Below are 19,793 nucleotides of genomic sequence, written 5' to 3' on the forward strand. Positions count from 1 at the left end.
CCTTGCCTTCAGCCCCCAAGTGGAACAGAGGGAATTTTAGAAAATCACCAGTCCACGTTACATTGGACAACGTTGAGTTGGGACCGACGTATTGTTTTGCAGTGTCCAGTCGAGGGCTTGCTTGGCAATGTGATTTGGATCCATTCGGCGGGTATGTCCCACCCATTTCCACTTTTGGCGATTTATGTATCTGTCACTCATTACATAGCACCCATAGCTGATGATTTGTAAAACGAGAATATAACGATATACATTTTAAATGTTATACATCCATGTGTGTTGTTAATTGACGCTTTGAGAGTCACTCGAAGGGAAAAAGTTTTTTTTAATTTTTATTAGATAAGCGGGCAGGAAGCTCACCTGATGTTAAGTGATACCGCCCATGGACACTTAATGCCAGATCGCGAGTGCGTTGCCGGTTTTAAGAATTGGTACGCTCTTGCAGGACGATCGTATAATTAAAAATCTCGCAAATCTCCAAAATGCATTACTGAATGAACCCTTAGATATTAAAATAGTTTTTAATAATAATTATTAAAATAAATTAGAGTACCCGTATCGTTTCCCAACATTTCAAGGTAGATTACCGTCTATTTGCATACATCTGATAATTTTTGTACAATTCGTGCGTGAGTCGGTAGAAAAGCAAGTTGCTTAACGAGGTAAAAAAGATCGTATGTAATTGTTGTAATTAATATGGTTTAATTAAAGATTTCGTTGATTGGTGATAAACAATAGTTGTATGATTTTAAATAACATTACCTTAAACTAAGTCATTTTTAACATTTTTTTAACTAAGGCATTTATAAGCAAATACAAAGTAAAATATTTTTTTAGTGAAGGTTTCGTCTCGGATAACAGTAGTTATTTATTTATTCGGTTTCACGCGCAGAAGACGATCTGACATGTTCTACTTGCTCGTGGTGATTGGAGCGATTTTATTATGTGTTTATTGCGTCCTACAACGATGCAACCGTAATTGGAAAATGCTAAGGGAATATCCTGGCGACTATCGGCTACCCATCATCGGAAATGGCTTACAATTGGGATTTGATTCAGAGAGTAATATAACTTTATTTTTCTATTATAAATGTTCATCTATTTAATTAAAATTTTGAAATGTCGTATGAAACTATGATATTATATAATATTAACTTACAAACATTCAATGTATATATACAATTTAAAAATTTAATTATTGTGTGAGATTCAACTTAATTTTTTTTAAACAAGTGACGAGCAGTGCTTGTGTAGGGTATAGTTGTAAATCTAATAATAATTTTACGTTTTAAACCGAAATTCGATTAAATTGAATGCAAAGGCCTGTGACTATGAAGAAACCAATAAATAGTTAATTTTTCTCAATAAAGAGGTTTTTTATTGATCTAGGTATATACACCGACGATTCAATGTATGTATGTATAATGTATGAGTCATTAGAACTAGTCCCTTTTATTTTTTATTAAATGTGTTTCGTTTTGGTTATAATTATTTGTAATATAATTTATTTTTTAAACGTTATCTGGTTCCAGAATCTTCCGATAAGATTTTTAAACTGTGGAAAAAACATGGGATGAAAAATTTTCGCATGACGGTCGGCAGTGAAGAGTGGTTGCTAGTGACCAATCCCGATGATGTCGCGGTGACTATATATATATAATAATCAGAAAATATAAGGATATATATGTTTTGTATATATCTTATATCTTTAAATTATATATCTTTAAACGAGCAATTCTTGTATATATATATATAATTGGAATCTCGGGATCGGCTCCAACGATTTTCTTGAAATTTAGTATACGGGGGGTTTCGGGGGCGATAAATCGATCTAGCAGTAAGAATGAATGATAGAAAATAACAAAAAGGTGGTGTTTGAGTAGTCCCAATTTAAACTGAAAAATGTATCTACCATCTATCGGCGAATAATAATACTATTTTTTGTTTAAATTGCTTTAACGACACAACAACACTAAAGCAATTCAGCATATATATTCTATACTGTTCATATTTCATCATTTTATTTGTATGTAATTCGTACTTAAATATAATTTCCAAAAAACACAATTTATAAAAAAATTAAAATACCGAGCAAAGCTCGGCAATCCAGGTACTTTGTTTTGTATGTCCATCAAAGTTTATAATTAAAATACACTTAATGATCTTCCTACAAAAAAATTATAGAGAAAACATCTACGATTAACGGTTATTTCAGTGAAAGATTATAATTAAGATTCATTTGTTATGTAATAATATATTTTAATAATGTGATGTAGCGAAAAAATAATGTAATGTTGTCATTTATAAATTTTAATTATTTATTTATTTACATCTAAGATATTTAAATGTAACTTTATATAAAAATTCTTATACTATATAAATTTCTACCTTTTATTAACGTTTTAAAAAATTTCACACTTGCGTGTCTGAATATGCAGTTAGATTGTACAGCCATAATATTTTCTTCCATATTGCAAATACATTATTATTGTTATGTTTTTATGGATTCAGTACATACATGTGATAAAAACCAGTTAGGAACGTGGATGATATCAAGAAAGTAATGATAACGATTACTTCAAGTCTGACCTGTTCTAATGACTCTATTACTCGAATTTTTTTTATAGAACAGGGGGAAACGGGCAGGAGGCTCATTTGATGTTAAATTTTAAGTGATACCGCCGTCCATGGACACTGTCGGTGCTAGACGGTTCGCGAGTGCGTTGCCGGCCTTTTAAGAATTTGTACGCTCTTTTCTTGAAGGACCCTAAGTCGAATTGGTTTCATGAATTACAATTGAAATAATATAAACTATGAATTCTAAATACAATGGAATATATGTCTCATAGAGTTTTCACGGGAGTTTCAAGCCTTGAATTCAGTATATCACCATTATTATACTACTGAAAAATCACATGCCTTTCTAGGCATGATATTTTTGCCCTGGAAGTTAGTCCAATGTATTTTTTTTTGCGACATCTCCGACTAGAATCGTTACGTTTTTTTCGCTGTTGGAACTTGGTGCAAACAAATATGTCGTAATGTGTATTAATAAACAACGTGATCAATTTACTTGCCTATAAATTATGTTGAAAATATTCACGAAATAAATGGCTAAATAAATCCCTGAGCAATATGCCCTAAAACTTAAATGGAGATTAAGTTTTAATCTCATCATCTGTCATCTGTATAGCACGTTATACAGATGACAGATGGTCTAAAGCAGTAACCGAATGGACTGGTCCAAAAGGAACGAGAAACAAAGGAAGACCAATAGAGCGATGGGCTGACGCGATCCAGAAGGTAGCTGGAAGAAATTGGATGACGATGGGACAAAATAAATTAGGGTGGAAAAAGTTGGAGGAGGCCTTCTCCCAGACAGGGGCCGCATCTTAGTTAAAATTGTATTCATATCTATTTTATTTAATCTATGTAAATAGGATGTGGAAAAATAAAGGCTTATTATTATTATTATTCACTAAATATTTCTGAATTAGATTATCATGATTCATGTGCACTGTTTACTTTTTGTTTTTTTTTTATGTATCCTATATCAGTTTAGTTTATTTTTATTTCTTTTTGTTTCTGTTAAGTATATTTATTTTCCTATTTTTATTATTTGTAATATGTATTCTTTGCACTTCTTGCCTACCGTATGTAATATACTCACACTAGTTTTTTCCTTTACTCACAGTGGTTGTCTGGAAGAAATCGCTCTAAAGCGATAAGGCCGCCAGTTGCTTTTCATTAAATTATGTTTAATATATTTTTTTACCTTTTATGTAATGCAACGAAGACTTAATAAATAAATAAATACAATTATTTTTCTAGACCATCCTGAATCATCCAACTCAGTTATGTAAGCAAGTTGAGAGGAACACAGGAATGCAACCCCTTTTTGGAAACTCCCTTTCAACTTCTGAAGGTAATTAAATTATGTAATCAAATTAAAATCATTCATTTATTTAGGTAACACAATGTACACTTCGAAGTAGAAATTCATATTAAATGCTAAATGTTTTAAAATAACATTTATAGTTTACTGCCAGTTCTAATCAAGGGCATGGAATGGAAGAGAAGAACTGGCAATAAACTCTCCGCCAGTCACATTTTTTTTAATACATCAAAATTACAGTATTAAATATTAAATACTGGAATTTTAATTTTTAATTTGATTCAGATTCGCTAAAAAAAACTAACAGTGCCATTTATTAACAAAACAACTTAATTTTAAAGATAACAGTAATTGATAAAGTTAAAGTTGAAATATCAGTTTACAGAAAAGGAAAAAATTAACAAAAGAATTTATTTTTTCCCTCGAGAAATACCCATATATCAAAAACTTCTGATCTGATTTAGATAAAACTTGTACTGTTTACTAAGTATTATTGTACCTGATTCAAACCGAGGTACAAAGGCAACTCTATACCTTTATATTCGGAAATGTGTAAATTATATATAGAACCTGGAAGCCTAAATACACACTCAAATATCAAATTTAATTCAATAAAGTCATCAGGTAACACTAATACATTCATTTCTTGAGGTGACATAAAAATATTTGCATACCTTCGAAATCATAAATTACTTTTATTTATATAATCATCATAAGTTACAGGAACATTTACCCACCATGGAAATGGAATATATGTCTTTTACTTCCTATGGCGTCGCATCCTGAAACATACCATGCCAGCAAATAAGTAAACATACATAATAACGTCAAGTCAACGTGTCAATTATCGTTTTCACATATCATCTTAATATATATAAATCTCCAATCACGATGTTTGTCCGCGATGGACTCCTTAACTACTTAACCGATTTTAAATTAAATTGGCACACCGTGAGCAGTCTGGTCCAACTTAAGAGATAGGATAGCTAGATCTTTAATTACAGTCGCAATTTTATTTTATTGCAAATTATTTGTCTATAATTAATTGACAGTCACAATTATCTGTTAACTCCAAAAGATTCTAACAGATTGAGTAAGTAATCAATAGATGGCACTGCTATATTAAACCGACAAACGTGTCATATAAGCTACAATATCATGATTACATCGAATTTATTAAATGAGAAACGAAGTTCGCGGGGGCAGCTAGTATATTATATATCAATCAATAGTCTCTGACGAAATAAAACGCAATGACTGTATTTCGATAAGACGAGATACTATTTACTAGCATGGTTTTGTGTTACGTTATTGAAGGACGTTTTATACATACTTTCATAGCAGATATCATATTTAATATAAACAGTAGAAAATATTAATTTTTCAAATTTCAAGGTGAACGATGGCGGTTGATACGCAAATTATTGACGCCGAGTTTTCACTTCAAGACATTAGAAAAGAAAATTGACACCGTTAATCAGCACTGCGACCGATTATTTGAACTTTTGGATGAGCAAGACAAGATTGACGCCTACAAATACCTCAAGGCATTCATGTTGGATACAGTTTGTTGTAAGTGCATAGGGTTGTGTCTAGGTTCTTAATGATGTTTTTTTTTATAAAATTGGGTGGCAAACCAGACTGCGGGACGGCCAATAAGGCCATCGCAGCCCATAGACACCCATTTTTAGTGGTTGCGTTGCCAGCCTTAATGGAGGAGTACGGTCGAATTTTGAATAGTTAGAGGTCGTATCTGTCAGGGAAGACCCCCGCCGGTAGTCGATTCCACAGTTTGCTAGTTCGATTTGTGAAACGGACTGTGGAAGATTTCCAGCCATCAAGGTGATGTTGGTGAAATTTAGTATTCACGTGGCTCGTAAGATGCTGAAACGAGGCAGGAGGGATCATCCAAACAATTCTTTAGAACACTCACCGTACTATATACAATTAACAAAAAGCATATTCATTAACAACCAGCTTCCACAGTTGTATTACGGATTCATTTTGTTAAGATTATTAATGCTTGCGACTACTTTAAAAAATACTCCTAAACTTTCCTCAGAAATCATACTATCTATTGATTAAACCGTACAAAACCCGTTGAGTAATGATATTAAAGCCTTATTTTGAAATATACATTGACTTAAGACCTTTCAATTCCGCGTTGACTACAAATTGTAACCAAAGTCAAAGTATAAATTCCCCCCACTGTATATTTAGGAACATAAAAATTATCTGATTATATTGCATTTGCCAGATCTCAAAGCACGGACGTAAAACGGACATCGAGAAACCCAACAATTACATCATTTCCCGTCAAAGCAATCATTTCCACATGGGTCATTCACTTTTTATCTCTTTCTGTTCTCATCTTCCCGCAACAGTTATCTAAAATCAAATATAAAATGTAAAGTAAATGTTCGAATTAGAAGAATTAGATACTTAAGATTTGTATTAATGCTCTTTACAGCTTCCCTGATGGGCGTTGATATGAAATTCCTAGACAGTATAGACCATCCATACTTCGAGGCTGGTGACACGTATGTAATTAAATTTTAAATTTGCATTTTGCTTGGCGTTCTAAATTTATATTACAATGCATCTTTGTTGAATTATAATCAGAATATAGCCTTTGTCATGCAGGAACAGTTTTTAATGCTCTGGTGAAGATTTCATAATCGATTGAAGTTGGGAAATGTATTAAACTTAACTCTCTTAATTTATTCGATTATATAACATGATTATATAAATCAAGCCATAATAAGTAGCTTTTCATGAGGATTCTTAAAAGAATCACATAGAGCCGGAGAGTCGGAGATTAAAGAAAATGAAAATAAACTCATTAAGAAACCATAATACAACTTTACTAACATAGACACTTAAGATTTCACTATTATATCTAACGTTTCGAACAGTATATATAAGTTTTTAAATGCTATTTCTGATTCCATACATCAAAAGATTGTCTTTTACAGACTTGAATTTCTAATGTATTTTTGTAACTTATCGTTATACTATATTGAAACTAGTTTTACAATTAACAATCTTGTACAAAAACTTTGTGCAACTTTTGGGCAAGAAGTAATAAAAATTAATGCTTTGTATGATTCATTGTGTTTTGACATGCAAAATAAAACCAGCTGAATAAAGTACTTGTAAAAATAATAATTATAAAATTAAATAATTCAAAAATTATTTATTTATTTATTTAGTACTCCTACATAAATTATATATAATTACAAACAAATACACTGAGAATATAGCCAAAGATACATGAAAGGAATACATGATACATTTTACAACAAAAAGATTTATAAAAGGGAACAAACAAACAAAAAGTATTTAATACATTTGACTAATTGTGATTTAATTTATTTAACTAATTATAAAATTAACAATGATTTAAAAAATTTCAGAGCAATGAAAATAATAACGGAAAATTACTTTTCCTATTGGAGAAGTCTCCCATGTCTTATAACGTTTACAAAATTATATAAGGAAACGCAGCGCATCGCTAAAATTCTCGATGCTATGAGTAATGATGTAAGTATCCAAATAATATAAAATTAACAACTTTAAAACGTAGACTTATTTGTCTCAATTGTACTGAAATGAAATGAAATCGTTTATTTGCTAAGATAGTGGTACAATTAGATACAATTATTTCAAAAATCCGCACAATCCGCCATGTATAAATGCAAATGTCATTAATTTTATTACGTCACATAATAGAAGCATTAACATAATGTCGTTATAATAGGAAAGTTAAGTTAATTAGAATTGGTTGACGACACAAATCTCAAATAGAAAGCTTTCTAATGTATAAACGAGAATTTGTAAACCTATTTCAAAAATTATAATTTATTCAGAAATTCACATTTTCATATCCCTGTACATAACACAATGTATATTTATGAACGTCTAAAAAGGAATATATATGAAAAGCTTCTTCGAACGGAAGAGAAGAACTGGCAATAAACTCTCCGCCACTCTTTTTAGTCGCCAAGTTTTTGTTTGTAACATAAACATACGTAAGTTTACGTTGTTATACGTAACTGTAATCATTTCAGCATGTTCCACGTGACATCATAATATATTATTAATAAAATAAATTAAAAACAAAAATTTGTCCTCTTTCTATATGGATCAACTCCAAACTTTACATCATATCAAATTATATTCATATACAGATATCATAATTTTTTTTAAAGAATAATTTAAATTTTTAATAATAATATAAACTTTATTAATGACTGGTTGGGACAAGGTAGTCACTATATTTTGGGCAACTAGGTAACAATATTTCCGTGGTACATGTTTAAAACAGTTTTTTTGGCAAAGGTAACTTTAGTGTACAACTAATCGAACACAAGTCGTACAATACATGTATGTGTGAATGCTTAGGCGAATGTATTTGGGAATGTAGCTGAGAGTTGTTACAAGTAAGATAAATTTGAGTGCCACTGTGTGTGGCAGAGTATGCGAACGACTTGTTGACCACGACGATTACCTTAACATTTTGTACCATATTCTTGCAATAAATTATTATTATTATAATTTAAAAAATGCGTGCGCGGTGTCTGTTAGTTTTTTGAACCAGTCACACCAAGATACGTAGTAAAATAGTAGAAATACAATTCAGCTTGCGTAATTTTTATGTGATTTGCGAGTTTGTATCTGGATATTTTGACTATCTCAGAATTTATAGATTGAGAAATTTTATAATATTTGACATTGATATCTTAAATAGATCGCTGTAGCTTTCTTACTTTAGTTGGAAGGTTTGAATTTGATAGTGCAAGATATAAGCAGTTTCCTTCACGTGTAGGAAAAGTGTGGCCTGTATCTTGGTCCAAGTCATAAAAGACAATTTTAATTTATATGGATCATATTTGGTTTATCCATGATCTGTAAAGTAGTAAACGCAATATCCATGATAAGCAAACAATTCTTATAACAAGTAGTTTTAACATTGAATGCTTAACAATGGATACAAAGTCAAGTCAGCCAAAAACCAAAACTTTTTATGGCGAATTTTGATTAAGTAAATATGAATGTTTGAAAATATGTATGGATGTATATTATTATTTTTATTAAAAAAACTTTTTTCTGATACGAGAGCTAGGAATGGCAATATTTTTTATTTTTAAACCATTGCCATTCCTATTTGTCCTTAATCATTAACCTCACAAACAACACGGATAAAACAGTCTCAAACTTTCAGGTTATTGCACAAAGAAGAAAAAAAATACAAAAACTAATTGAATATGCAGAAAACAATAAAAACCACGTCATGGAACACGATGTCTTAACAGGAAAAGAATGCTTATTGGATAGATTAATTTTGAGCAAACTGTACTGCGGTGTTACGCTCACTGAAGATATTATTAGCGAAGAAGTCAAACTTGTATGTTGGACCGTAAGTAAAGATTTGAATTAGACAGGGTTTAGAGATACAATAAGAACAGCCATTCTATTCTGCTGGAGTCGTAGGTTCGTACCCGGCTGTTCACAAATCATATATCGTGCGCATTCGGTTCAGTGAAGGAAAACAATGATGAATCGATAGCGTGTATGTACAGGATGCTAGGGGAGGCTACTAGTCTATTAGATTGACAAATCATTATGAAACACATACAAAATCTGAGGTGCACATATACACATACATATGAGGTGCATATGGTGTAGCGCTACTGATGTATTTTATTAACGATAAATATCATCATCATCATAAAATTTAAGATGGGCTCTTGTCTGAGGATTAATCGCCACTTAGTGCGGTTCTGTGTCAGTGTCTTCAACTCCTGGTATGTCACGACCTCAGCTTTTACCTTAATCTGATCTATGTAAGCCAATCTTGGTCTTCCTCGTCCTCTCCTGCCTTCTATCTCCCCCTCCAAAATAGTCCTAAAGAAATTGTCGTGTCGCACCAGGTGTCCAATCATCTTCCCTCTTCGGTTTTCAATGGTACGCAGATTTCGTTTTTCTCCGAACATACCCAGCATCTCTTCGTTGGTCTTCTGTCCAATCCAGCTTGTCTTTAACATTCTCCTCCAGCACCACATCTCAAAAGCTGCAAGTTTTTGTCTTTCAAACAAATATAACGCTATCTAAAACAATTATTCTAATACATTTTTTGCCGCGCACCACCACTCTGTGGAACCAGCTGCCAACTGAAGTATTTCCGAACCAATTCGACTTAGGGTCCTTCAAGAAAAGAGCGTACCAATTCTTAAAAGGCCGGCAACGCACTCGCGAGCCCTCTGGCATTGAGGGTGTCCATGGGCGGCGGTATCACTTAACATCAGGTGAGCCTCCTGCCCGTTTGCCCCCTGTTCTATAAAAAAAAAAAAAAAAACATTACCAATGTCATCCTACGACTATAATCATGAATCAAAGTGGGAGAATACATTAACATACTCTATGGATCCATAGATTTGGCTATGTTTGTGTATAATCGTCTGTTCTAATTCATCGAATCCACAGAGGTGTTAAATATTGGTATGTACTTTATAGTTAAAATATTCACTAGGAAAGTATATTTGAAACTTACTCTCTAAGTAATCTTAATATATATATTTCTTGTGTGCGTGTGTATGTGACTGAACTCCGCCTAAACGACTGGACAAATTTTGATGAAATTTTTTGTGTGTGTTCGTGGAGATTCGAGAATGGTTTAGATTCACAATTTTGTCCGCTGGACAATGTTTTTTTTAATTAATTAGTAGTTGTTGATTTTGGAATGTTTAACATTGGATCCGACAGACGGCGCTACCATCGCACTGTCAAATTTTAAATAATATTCGAATTTTAATTTTAGTCTGTCCCGACAGTTAGCGCTGCGATCAAATTAATAAAAAGATTTGTTATCATTGTGTTATTGTAGACCATGTGCTGGATCGTTAGATATTGTCATAACATTTGAATAATAATTTTCATCAAAATGGTCCAGAATGTTTTAGCTTATTAAAAAAAGTTTGAAATTTTCAAATTAAAGACGTATAGACAAGACAACGTCTGTCGGATCCGCTAGTAAATATATATAATTTGGAAAAGTAAGTCGTAAGAAACAAATACATAATTATTTATGTTAAAGTTTTTGAAATGTCATTTACATTTTACAAGTTTAAGAATTTCAAGAATTTCTATGATTTTATTGTCTTTAGGGTCATCATACGACTGGATTAGCGTTGTCCCACGCTCTGTACTTCATTGCAAAGTTTCCTGAAGTCCAACACAGGGTGTTACAGGAACAAAAATTAATTTTTGGTAATGACAGGTTCAAAAAACCAAATCATAAGGAAATAAATGAGATGAAATATCTAGAAGCTGTCATTAAGGAGAGTATTCGTGTTTTACCAGCGATCACCAAAATATCAAGACATCTTAAGAATGACTTACAGCTCAAAGGTAATATATATTGTATATTACTAAAACGCAACGCGGTAATTGGTTATATGGTTATATTATATGACCCGAACTGCCATATTTGTAACATTCAAACATTCATTACAAACAAATGTATTTTTACATGACAAGAAACACGTCGCCATCAGCCGTCCTAATTTCCTGATGTTAAGTGATACCGCCGCGCATGGACTCACTCTACTCTAGGGGAATCGCGAGTGCGCCGCCGGCCTTTTAAGAATTAGTACGCTCTTTTTTTGAAGGACCCTAAGTTGAATTCGGAAATACTTCAGTGGGCAGGTTCCACATAGTTTTTCTTGCGACACAAATAAACTTTCACACTATTATAAAATAACGAATGTCTGATCGTCATGGAGCATTAGGGTTGAAACAACGCGAATAATGATTCCCGTATGTTAAAACGTCACCGATTTTGACGTACGGGATATTTCGATTCGTGATTACCCTGAACATGTTTATCATTATAGTTAATCAAAGCTGTAGAGTATATGAGATGTAAAGGGAATCTGACTTCATTCCTGTGTATTGTATGAGTTACTGTGTATACAAATTTTGCAAAGTTTGTAGTAATTGGCATTAGAAACGTATCAAATTTCTCGCCTACAATTCTCACACACGATTGTTACGAGAAAATTCAATCTCAAATTTTAGATTAAATTAGGAACATAGTATATTTAAATAAGGAAATAAACAACATATGTACTATACATGAGCTCAGCGAAGGTGAGAGAGATGCACCTTCTGCAAAATGTCTAGTCTAGTTCTTCACAATTATATCTAAAAAAATTACCAACATTTACTGCAACGCCAACAAGAATAAATAAATGTACATATCTCTTATAAATGGAATTCATTTTTAGATAAAACACCATAAAAAAGTAAAAAATTATAACTACATCTAGTATTTCTTTAAACGCGTTTTTATTTCATTCTTAGTTAATTTATTTTCGTACGAAATATTTTCACAAAACTAGACAAGATGTTATTATTTTTTCAGATGGACGAGTGGTACCAGCCAATACGACCGTAGTAATATTTTTCAAAGGGATGTACCAAGATCCAAAGTTATTAACAGAACCTGAAAAATATAATCCCGACCGGTTCTTCTCACCGATACATAATTACGCATTTGTTCCGTTTAGCTCAGGACCTCGTAATTGTATAGGTATGTCAAATTTGTATATATTTAATCTAAACGCCAGCAATGTAAACAACAGTCAAAGACACGAAAAAATAATATAGCAAACTTTTTGTCGACAATTTTGTGTTGGTCCAGTGGCTTGAGCGTGCGACTCTTATCCTTGAGGCCGTAGGTTCGACCCGGTGGTTCACCAATGGACTTTCTTTCTATGTGCGCATTTAACATTCGCTTGAACGGTGAAGGAAAACATCGTGAGAAAACCGATGTCTTATCGATGATCTGAATGATCTGATTTGATCCAAAAAGTCGACGGCGTGGCACTGGAGGCTGATCACCTACTTGCCTATTAGATTTAAAAAACGATCATGAAACAGGTTTAAAAATCTGAGAGAGTCTCCAACCAATTAATGTTTTTATTGAATTCTGTATCTTAGAGAGTACGACATATATAATACTTAACTGGAGCACTGGCACAAATGAATAATAGTCTATACACTACACGGTCAGCTGCTATGAACTATGTGCGCCGCCATATTGACCTTGGCTACTATGACGAGCGCCTTTCACAATATCCCTACTCCGCGGCCGACCGTCACGCGACATGCGCCACACAGACCAAAAAGTTTGAGACGATGTAATAAAAGTTTCACTTTAAAATCAAACACGTAGATCATTTAACATTTCCTGATAATCAGAGTGTTTCTTGACATAATTTTTTTTTAATCATTAAAAAATCTTAAAATATTCATAACTTGAAAAGTCAGAGTCCAAGATGATTGATGATCTGCCTTTTTGATTATTTTCAATTTGACAAGGTTTCTTCAGCCTTAAAGGCCGACACGAACATATGATATAGTTAGTATTGGGATGTCAATAACAACGCAGCGCTGGTGATGGTGGCAGACATGATCCTTAATATTCCTTATCGTATAAATATCGCTATTATAAAAGTCTGCCACATGAGCAAATCATAATGATATTTTGTTCGCCAGCTTTCTATTCAAAAGTGCTAGGGATTATTAGAATATAATATATACATTTTATTGGACGAAACTAATGGACAATACCTAATCATGTACCCATATATTCTGAGAAAAGATTTATACTGGTAAACATTTTTCTAATCTTATTTTAGTCATCAATTTTATTACTACGAACTAAATAATAATATTGTATCTTTTGTAAGGACACCCTTTTTGGGTACAAGTCTTATGGAGGCCTGCCATTCTCCATTTCATCAAAATCAATGCCAAATACTTTCAAATGCTTTAATAAAGCTTTCTATTTTTCAGGTTTTCGATTCGCATGGGCTGCAATGAAAGGTTTAATATCCAATATTATAAGACGGTATGAATTTTCTCTCGCCGGTCCTGGTACAGAACCACAATTTGTATATAGATTAATGACGGAGTCAAGTAATGGTATACAACTTAATATAAAAAGACGTGTTTATTCGTAAATTTAATTATATTTATAATAAAAAATATTTTGTCAAGCGTGTGATGCAACTTAAGAATTGTTTTACTGTCCACTAGGACCTCCAAATTTAATTAAAACCAATCTTATATCTTTAAACGAGCAATTCTTGTATACATATAATTGGAATCACGGAATCGGTTCCAAAGATTTTAATTCGTTTCGGGGGTGATAAATCCATCTAGCTAGGAATCATTTCTAGAAAATTTTATTCGTGTTTTATCAACTTATACATACCCGCCATATAGTGAGGAAAGAAGTATTAGAAATAAAATCCGATTTCAAAATTTAAACTGTGATGACATAAATATATATATATATATACACTTGCGTAAGGGATTAATAAACTGTAAACAATTAAGTATTTGTTTCTAATATAATATTAAATAAACTAAATGCACTCATGAGTTTTTTCTTTAAATAACCAGTTCATATTTTTGTATTATTATGTCAGTAAGATCGGTAATTCGTACTTAAATATAATTTCCAAAAAACACAATTAAAAAAAATGGTCATCCAGGTAGTAGTATATAAAAAAAAACTGAAAGTCAGTTGACGTTCCGTTTGACCAAATACAACAAAACAAAATACTTCAAAGAGGGATGAAGATTGGCGGACATTTGAATACGAACACATATTGGTTACAGAAAATTTTATAATAGTCTCAATGAGTTGAAATTCTCATGTTTAATTTGCAAAGCATAGGATGAAATCGTATGAAGTAGCGTTAAAAAGATAGTTGTAGCGTGGACATTAAGGTACAAAAATACACCTGGTACTACAGCACAAAACCATTGAAATGCTACGAGCGTAGCTTAGTACTACGCCGTAGTGTGTTCTTATAATAAACCTCTACGATGAGCGCTACGGAAACCTCTCGCGCGACTTTACGATATATTTACTAGATATAAAATTATCCTATTATCCCATTAATAATATTAAAAGCGATTTAGCTTTGGCACCAACAAAGTCATAGTAATAAAATAAAAGAAAATAGTTTTACAAACTGGATTCATTGTGTGGCCTCGGTAAAAGGTGTGAACGGCATGCAAAAATATAGTACCTATAATAAGATTATTAAATTTAAATTAAAAAAATACAGAACAAAATCAAACAAATAAATACCAAAAGACTAATAGAAGGGGCATTATTTTCAAATTACGTTATTGTATGAATTGTGTGAATTTTAAATACTTGTTTATTAATATTTAGTTACTATCTGCGCGAACTTCGTTTCTCCTTAATACCCACCTTTTTAGCACATACCAACTTAGAACAATTTGCTATTCTACCCCAGAGGCTGTTCAGTTTTCCGGAATGAAAACTTTTTATGTTGTTCTGTGAATTTTACTCAAGCTTTTAATTTACAAATAAAAATAGGGGTTAATTGTTGAGGGATGGGATGAAAAATTAAGGGTTGTATGTATTTTTGTATGCTATATTACTAAGAGGTTCGAAAGATAAAGAGAAGTCGATGTTTAGACCGACGAGACTGAATATGCATAATAAACTTCATAAGAATCGGTCGAGCCATTTCGTTTGTGACGAGAATTTTATATTCAGTTATAAATACGTGTATACGAACAAATTTTATCAAATATGAATTTGATAAAATGAAGTATTCTATTTTTTTTTCATCTCTTTTTTTATAAAATCTGAGACTACTCACAGCTGTGTAGAAAAATAGCTGATTTTCGGTCACATATAGGTATAATATTACATAGGTTTATTCAAAACAAATAACATAATACATAAAAATATACCTAATAACTAACCTTAAAATATAACAATTAAAAAATATTATTAAAAGGAGACCCTTTAGGCAAGGTTCCGAAGATACTAGCAGAGTTCCCCCTTTGAATAGCTAGACTAATTCTTTGTGCGAGGTAGCTGCCAGCTCTTCGTTCTCCTGTGATGTCGACTAACCTTTTTGATAATTCCCTAAAAAGCCTTAACGCGCTAGGACCCCACGGACCAAGGGTCTCGACACCGAATGGGACAAAATCATATTCAGAGTCTAGACCCCTGTATTTGCAGGCTATTAGGTATAATTGTATGAGAATTGTTTCTTTTCGACTCGATATTAAAAGCGAGCAGTAACTAGTGCTCACATCATTTTATTTTGCGATAGTCTAAGTTTGCGAATAAACGTCGTTACCCAAGCCAACTTTAGCCATCGAACTCTTTCTATTATTAAAGTTTCAACCAACTGGGCCACTCTCAGACCGATTTCAATAAAAGATATAAACTATTTCATTGCAATATTTTTGTAATGAGGAGAAAAGTTATAATGCTAAGCGGATTTCTTTTGGATTTTCTTTACATAATCAATATTTTGTGATGCGACAAATTCTTTTTATTACTGTAAATTATTGTAATAATAAATGAAAAAAAAACCTCACATATTTAAAATCTAAAATATGCTTTCTCAAACTTTAATTTGATTCCCTTTGGAGAGATTCTTGAACCCCACAGACGCTAATTAATGATTTAAGTTGGCTCCTAGTAGATAGTACTGGTGACCTCAGAGCTGGTCTTTTCCTCAACGAATAAGTATCGCAATACAGCGAGAAAATGTTGAAAGCAACCTGCACATCCACAGCAGGCAATTTTTAAAATTTCGAAAAAACCCATTCGACATGTAATTTTCACCAGTATGGAATTTAGTGTCTTAATTATTATATATACTAAAAAGATAATAAAAAGAGCAGTGTTGGCCTAGTGGCTTCAGCGTGCGACTCTCATACCTGGGGTCGTAGGTTCGATCCCAGGCTGTGGACCAATGGATTTTCTTCCTTTGTGCGCATTTAACATTTGCTCGATCGGTGAAGGAAAACATCGTGAGGAAACCGACATGTTGACCCAAATAGTCGTCCCAAATATTCGTCATGTAGACCCAAATAGTCGACGACGTGTGTCAGGCACTGGAGGCTGATCACCTACTTGCCTATTAGATTTAAAAAATGATCATGAAACAAATTCAGAAATCTGAGGCCAAGACCTAGAGAGGTTGTAGTGCCACTGATTATTATTATTATTATAAAAAAGGTAATAACAAATATTATTCAAAGAATATTATAATGTATCTAGCTGACCTGGCAAACGTCGTTTTGCCTTGTATATAATTTATAATAAAAAATAGGGGTTGATCGTAGAGGGTTGAAAATTTAGGGTTGTATGTACTTTTTAATGTTGGTGATACAGTTGATAAAATAATGAAAATTTATCTAAAAGTTTAAAAAAATATTTAGGGGTGGACTACCCTACATTAAGGGGAATGAAAAATAGATGTTGTCCGATTCTCAGATATACCCAATATGCACACAAAATTTCATGAGAATCGGTCAAGCCGTGTCGGAGGAGACCACAAACACCGCGGCAGGAGAATTTTATATATAAGATTTATTGACAAATAAATATACCATTAGTATTGTCTTTTATTAACATAACTTTTACACATTTAAAGAAAACACTTTTTTTACGGATTATAGTTATGTATTATTGTATTTAAACTTATAATTGTCTTCAGTCTTCAGTAAAATTATGTCTGAATAATTATAAGTTTAAATACAGTAATACATACCTAACTATAATCCGTAAAAAAGTGTTTTCTTTAAAAATATACCTTTAACAAATTTCAATTTCAAAGCGAGTCATTATTGTATAATGAAGTTCCACAAAGTCTCTCGGTCGTCCGCCATTACATAAGCAAATGCATCTAAGTGTTTAATGACTATGCCTTTGTTGTTATAAACTCCACATATGAAACGTACTTTGGTCAAACTATTACTAATTTCTCATTCGAACTGCCTAAACTGGTTATTTAAAGATTCTACAATATATAAACTAAACTAGCGAACCCAACACGTTGTCCTGTCTTAACTATGAATATTGGTTTCGAATTGGTATAACTAAAAAAATATTTGAGAAACAAACTTTACCATATATAATTATGATCAGATAGCCTAACACTAACCAACTTTAATTTTAAATTAATAAAATACTTTAACATGCATTTGTCGCGCTCCTAAACAAGACTGCTGTGGTAACATTAAGAGCGCCCAACCCGACTATCTTTCCATACAAACGCTCTTACGTGATTATGGCGTTGTAACAGATTTTTCTTTGAAACTTTTGAACTAATAGGCATCTTTTGCACTATACCTAGGTTTCTATCAAAACGCAAAATTAAAATTTTAATATACAAATTCAGTACAGACCTCCAAAAATCAGCTTTTTGCACCAATTTTATGTGAAGTTTGGGCGTTTATAACGTACTTAATAATTGAAGCCTGAAAAAAATATTTGCATAGAAACCTTGCAAATTTAATGGAGTTTCTAAATGTAAAACTTTTTTTGTATAATTCTGTAAGGCTTACGAAAAAACACGTATTTCTTTGAACAAGTTTTATGAAATTTCCTAACACTACAAATTTTCAATGTTATCGCGTTCTCACTTGCTTTTTAGCCATGTGCGGGAAGTAAGCGGGGCGGGCGGGGTGAGACGCGGGAGTTGAATGGCGCACGGCAGCTCGGCTCTCGTATCGGGCCTCTCAGAAACATAAAGCACAGTTGTAAGATATTATAGATATTGGTAGATTAAAATATATATGTATTTAATATGAAGAAAGAAACAAAGCCATTATTAGTAAAAAAAAAGATACCTGAGTTTTTTTAAATATATTTTTTTTAATTTCTTAGTCACAGATTTACTGGTAATTTATGTTGTTCAAATATGCTAATATGTCTGTGCATTATTATATCAAAATTTGTAGTAAGTTAGGTGATATACACACAGCTTTCGCTGTGCAACACATTCTTGAAGCAGGCAAAGAAGAAAAACAATTGGCGATAGATCAAGGGGATATCGACACGGACGGAATACCGTATATAACCGTAATAACAGACGGATCTTGGGGTAAATTGTAAAATGAAGCTTACAACTCCTTGCACATCAATAATCAATGAAATACTAATGCTTTATTTGACATATACTGGAAATTGAATTTGAAAAACTCGTCTTTGGAGGAAATCGTAATCTTCTCGACAACCGATATGTTTTATGTATTTTTTATAAAGTGTAACAAAGTTGTTCAGAAATAAATAAAAAATACCAACGGTATTTAGACTGTTTTATTTGATCAACCGCCTTTACTACGGTGCAAATTAACCTACACAAACATTTATTTGTAGATATCAATGATATTATAAATGAATCGATAAGTTATCTACACGGCATTTTATCTTCAAATCGGCATTCGGCACACTAACGCACACATGAATATCTAAATATTGCAATACACACTACATCACGATGTGTCGCTAAAATAGGATGGCATGACTCAAGTATCGCAAGTGAAAAAGAGATAAATATAATTTTACTAATTTATGTGTCGCCAAGTGAACTTACAGCGAATTGGCCGAATCTTAGTAGCGCAGTTTTTATTAGAAAGATTTTACGAGAATCAGTCTGACTTTCTTTGTTCGCCCATGAGGTAGGTACTTAGGTATATGCAAAAAATACGAAAATACTATGTTATAAATAATTTCCATGTTATCAAAATAGAACGTTCGGTACCTAGATTGGTAAAAATACAACACTGTGTGCGTGTGTTATTAAAAATATAAAATATTAAAAATACAACACCTGCATTATTTTAGAGAAATGTACAAAACTATAGTTAGTAACCGTGCGCGCGTACCGAGGCACGTGCGCGATACGAGATTATGTTTATGAATGGCTCGCTACCGCCCGAGCGCCCCCGAGTGCTCATCCGCTTTCTCTGTCTTTTCGCTTTACCTCTTGTTCTGACATTGCGCTGGATGAAACAACAAGCTTTTTGGCCATGCTCG

The 19,793-nt window shown here is 32.5% G+C and overlaps 1 protein-coding gene across 1 annotated transcript; it reads left to right on the forward strand.

Moving 5' to 3' along the window:
* Positions 1–639: 639 nt before the first annotated feature.
* On the forward strand, positions 640–14,166 carry LOC110996544 (probable cytochrome P450 4s3). Its single transcript, XM_022264278.2, has 11 exons — positions 640–662; positions 893–1,062; positions 1,533–1,642; positions 3,832–3,925; positions 5,291–5,467; positions 6,366–6,435; positions 7,312–7,438; positions 9,120–9,314; positions 11,062–11,305; positions 12,321–12,488; positions 13,757–14,166. The coding sequence occupies exons 2-11, from the start codon at positions 906–908 to the stop codon at positions 13,921–13,923; spliced, it is 1,509 nt and encodes a 502-aa protein (XP_022119970.2). The 5' UTR covers positions 640–662; positions 893–905; the 3' UTR covers positions 13,924–14,166.
* The last annotated feature ends 5,627 nt before the right edge of the window (positions 14,167–19,793 follow it).

Source organism: Pieris rapae, chromosome 22 (genome assembly GCF_905147795.1).
Source record: "Pieris rapae chromosome 22, ilPieRapa1.1, whole genome shotgun sequence".
Taxonomy (NCBI): domain Eukaryota; kingdom Metazoa; phylum Arthropoda; class Insecta; order Lepidoptera; family Pieridae; genus Pieris; species Pieris rapae.

Excerpts from the sequence above, each read along its gene's own strand:
- LOC110996544 (XM_022264278.2), top strand. The coding sequence starts at position 906 with ATGTTCTACTTGCTCGTGGTGATTGGAGCGATTTTATTATGTGTTTAT. Across the intron at positions 3,926-5,290 it reads CTCCCTTTCAACTTCTGAAG|GTGAACGATGGCGGTTGATA; the intron begins GTAATTAAATTA and ends TCAAATTTCAAG. Across the intron at positions 12,489-13,756 it reads AGGACCTCGTAATTGTATAG|GTTTTCGATTCGCATGGGCT; the intron begins GTATGTCAAATT and ends TCTATTTTTCAG.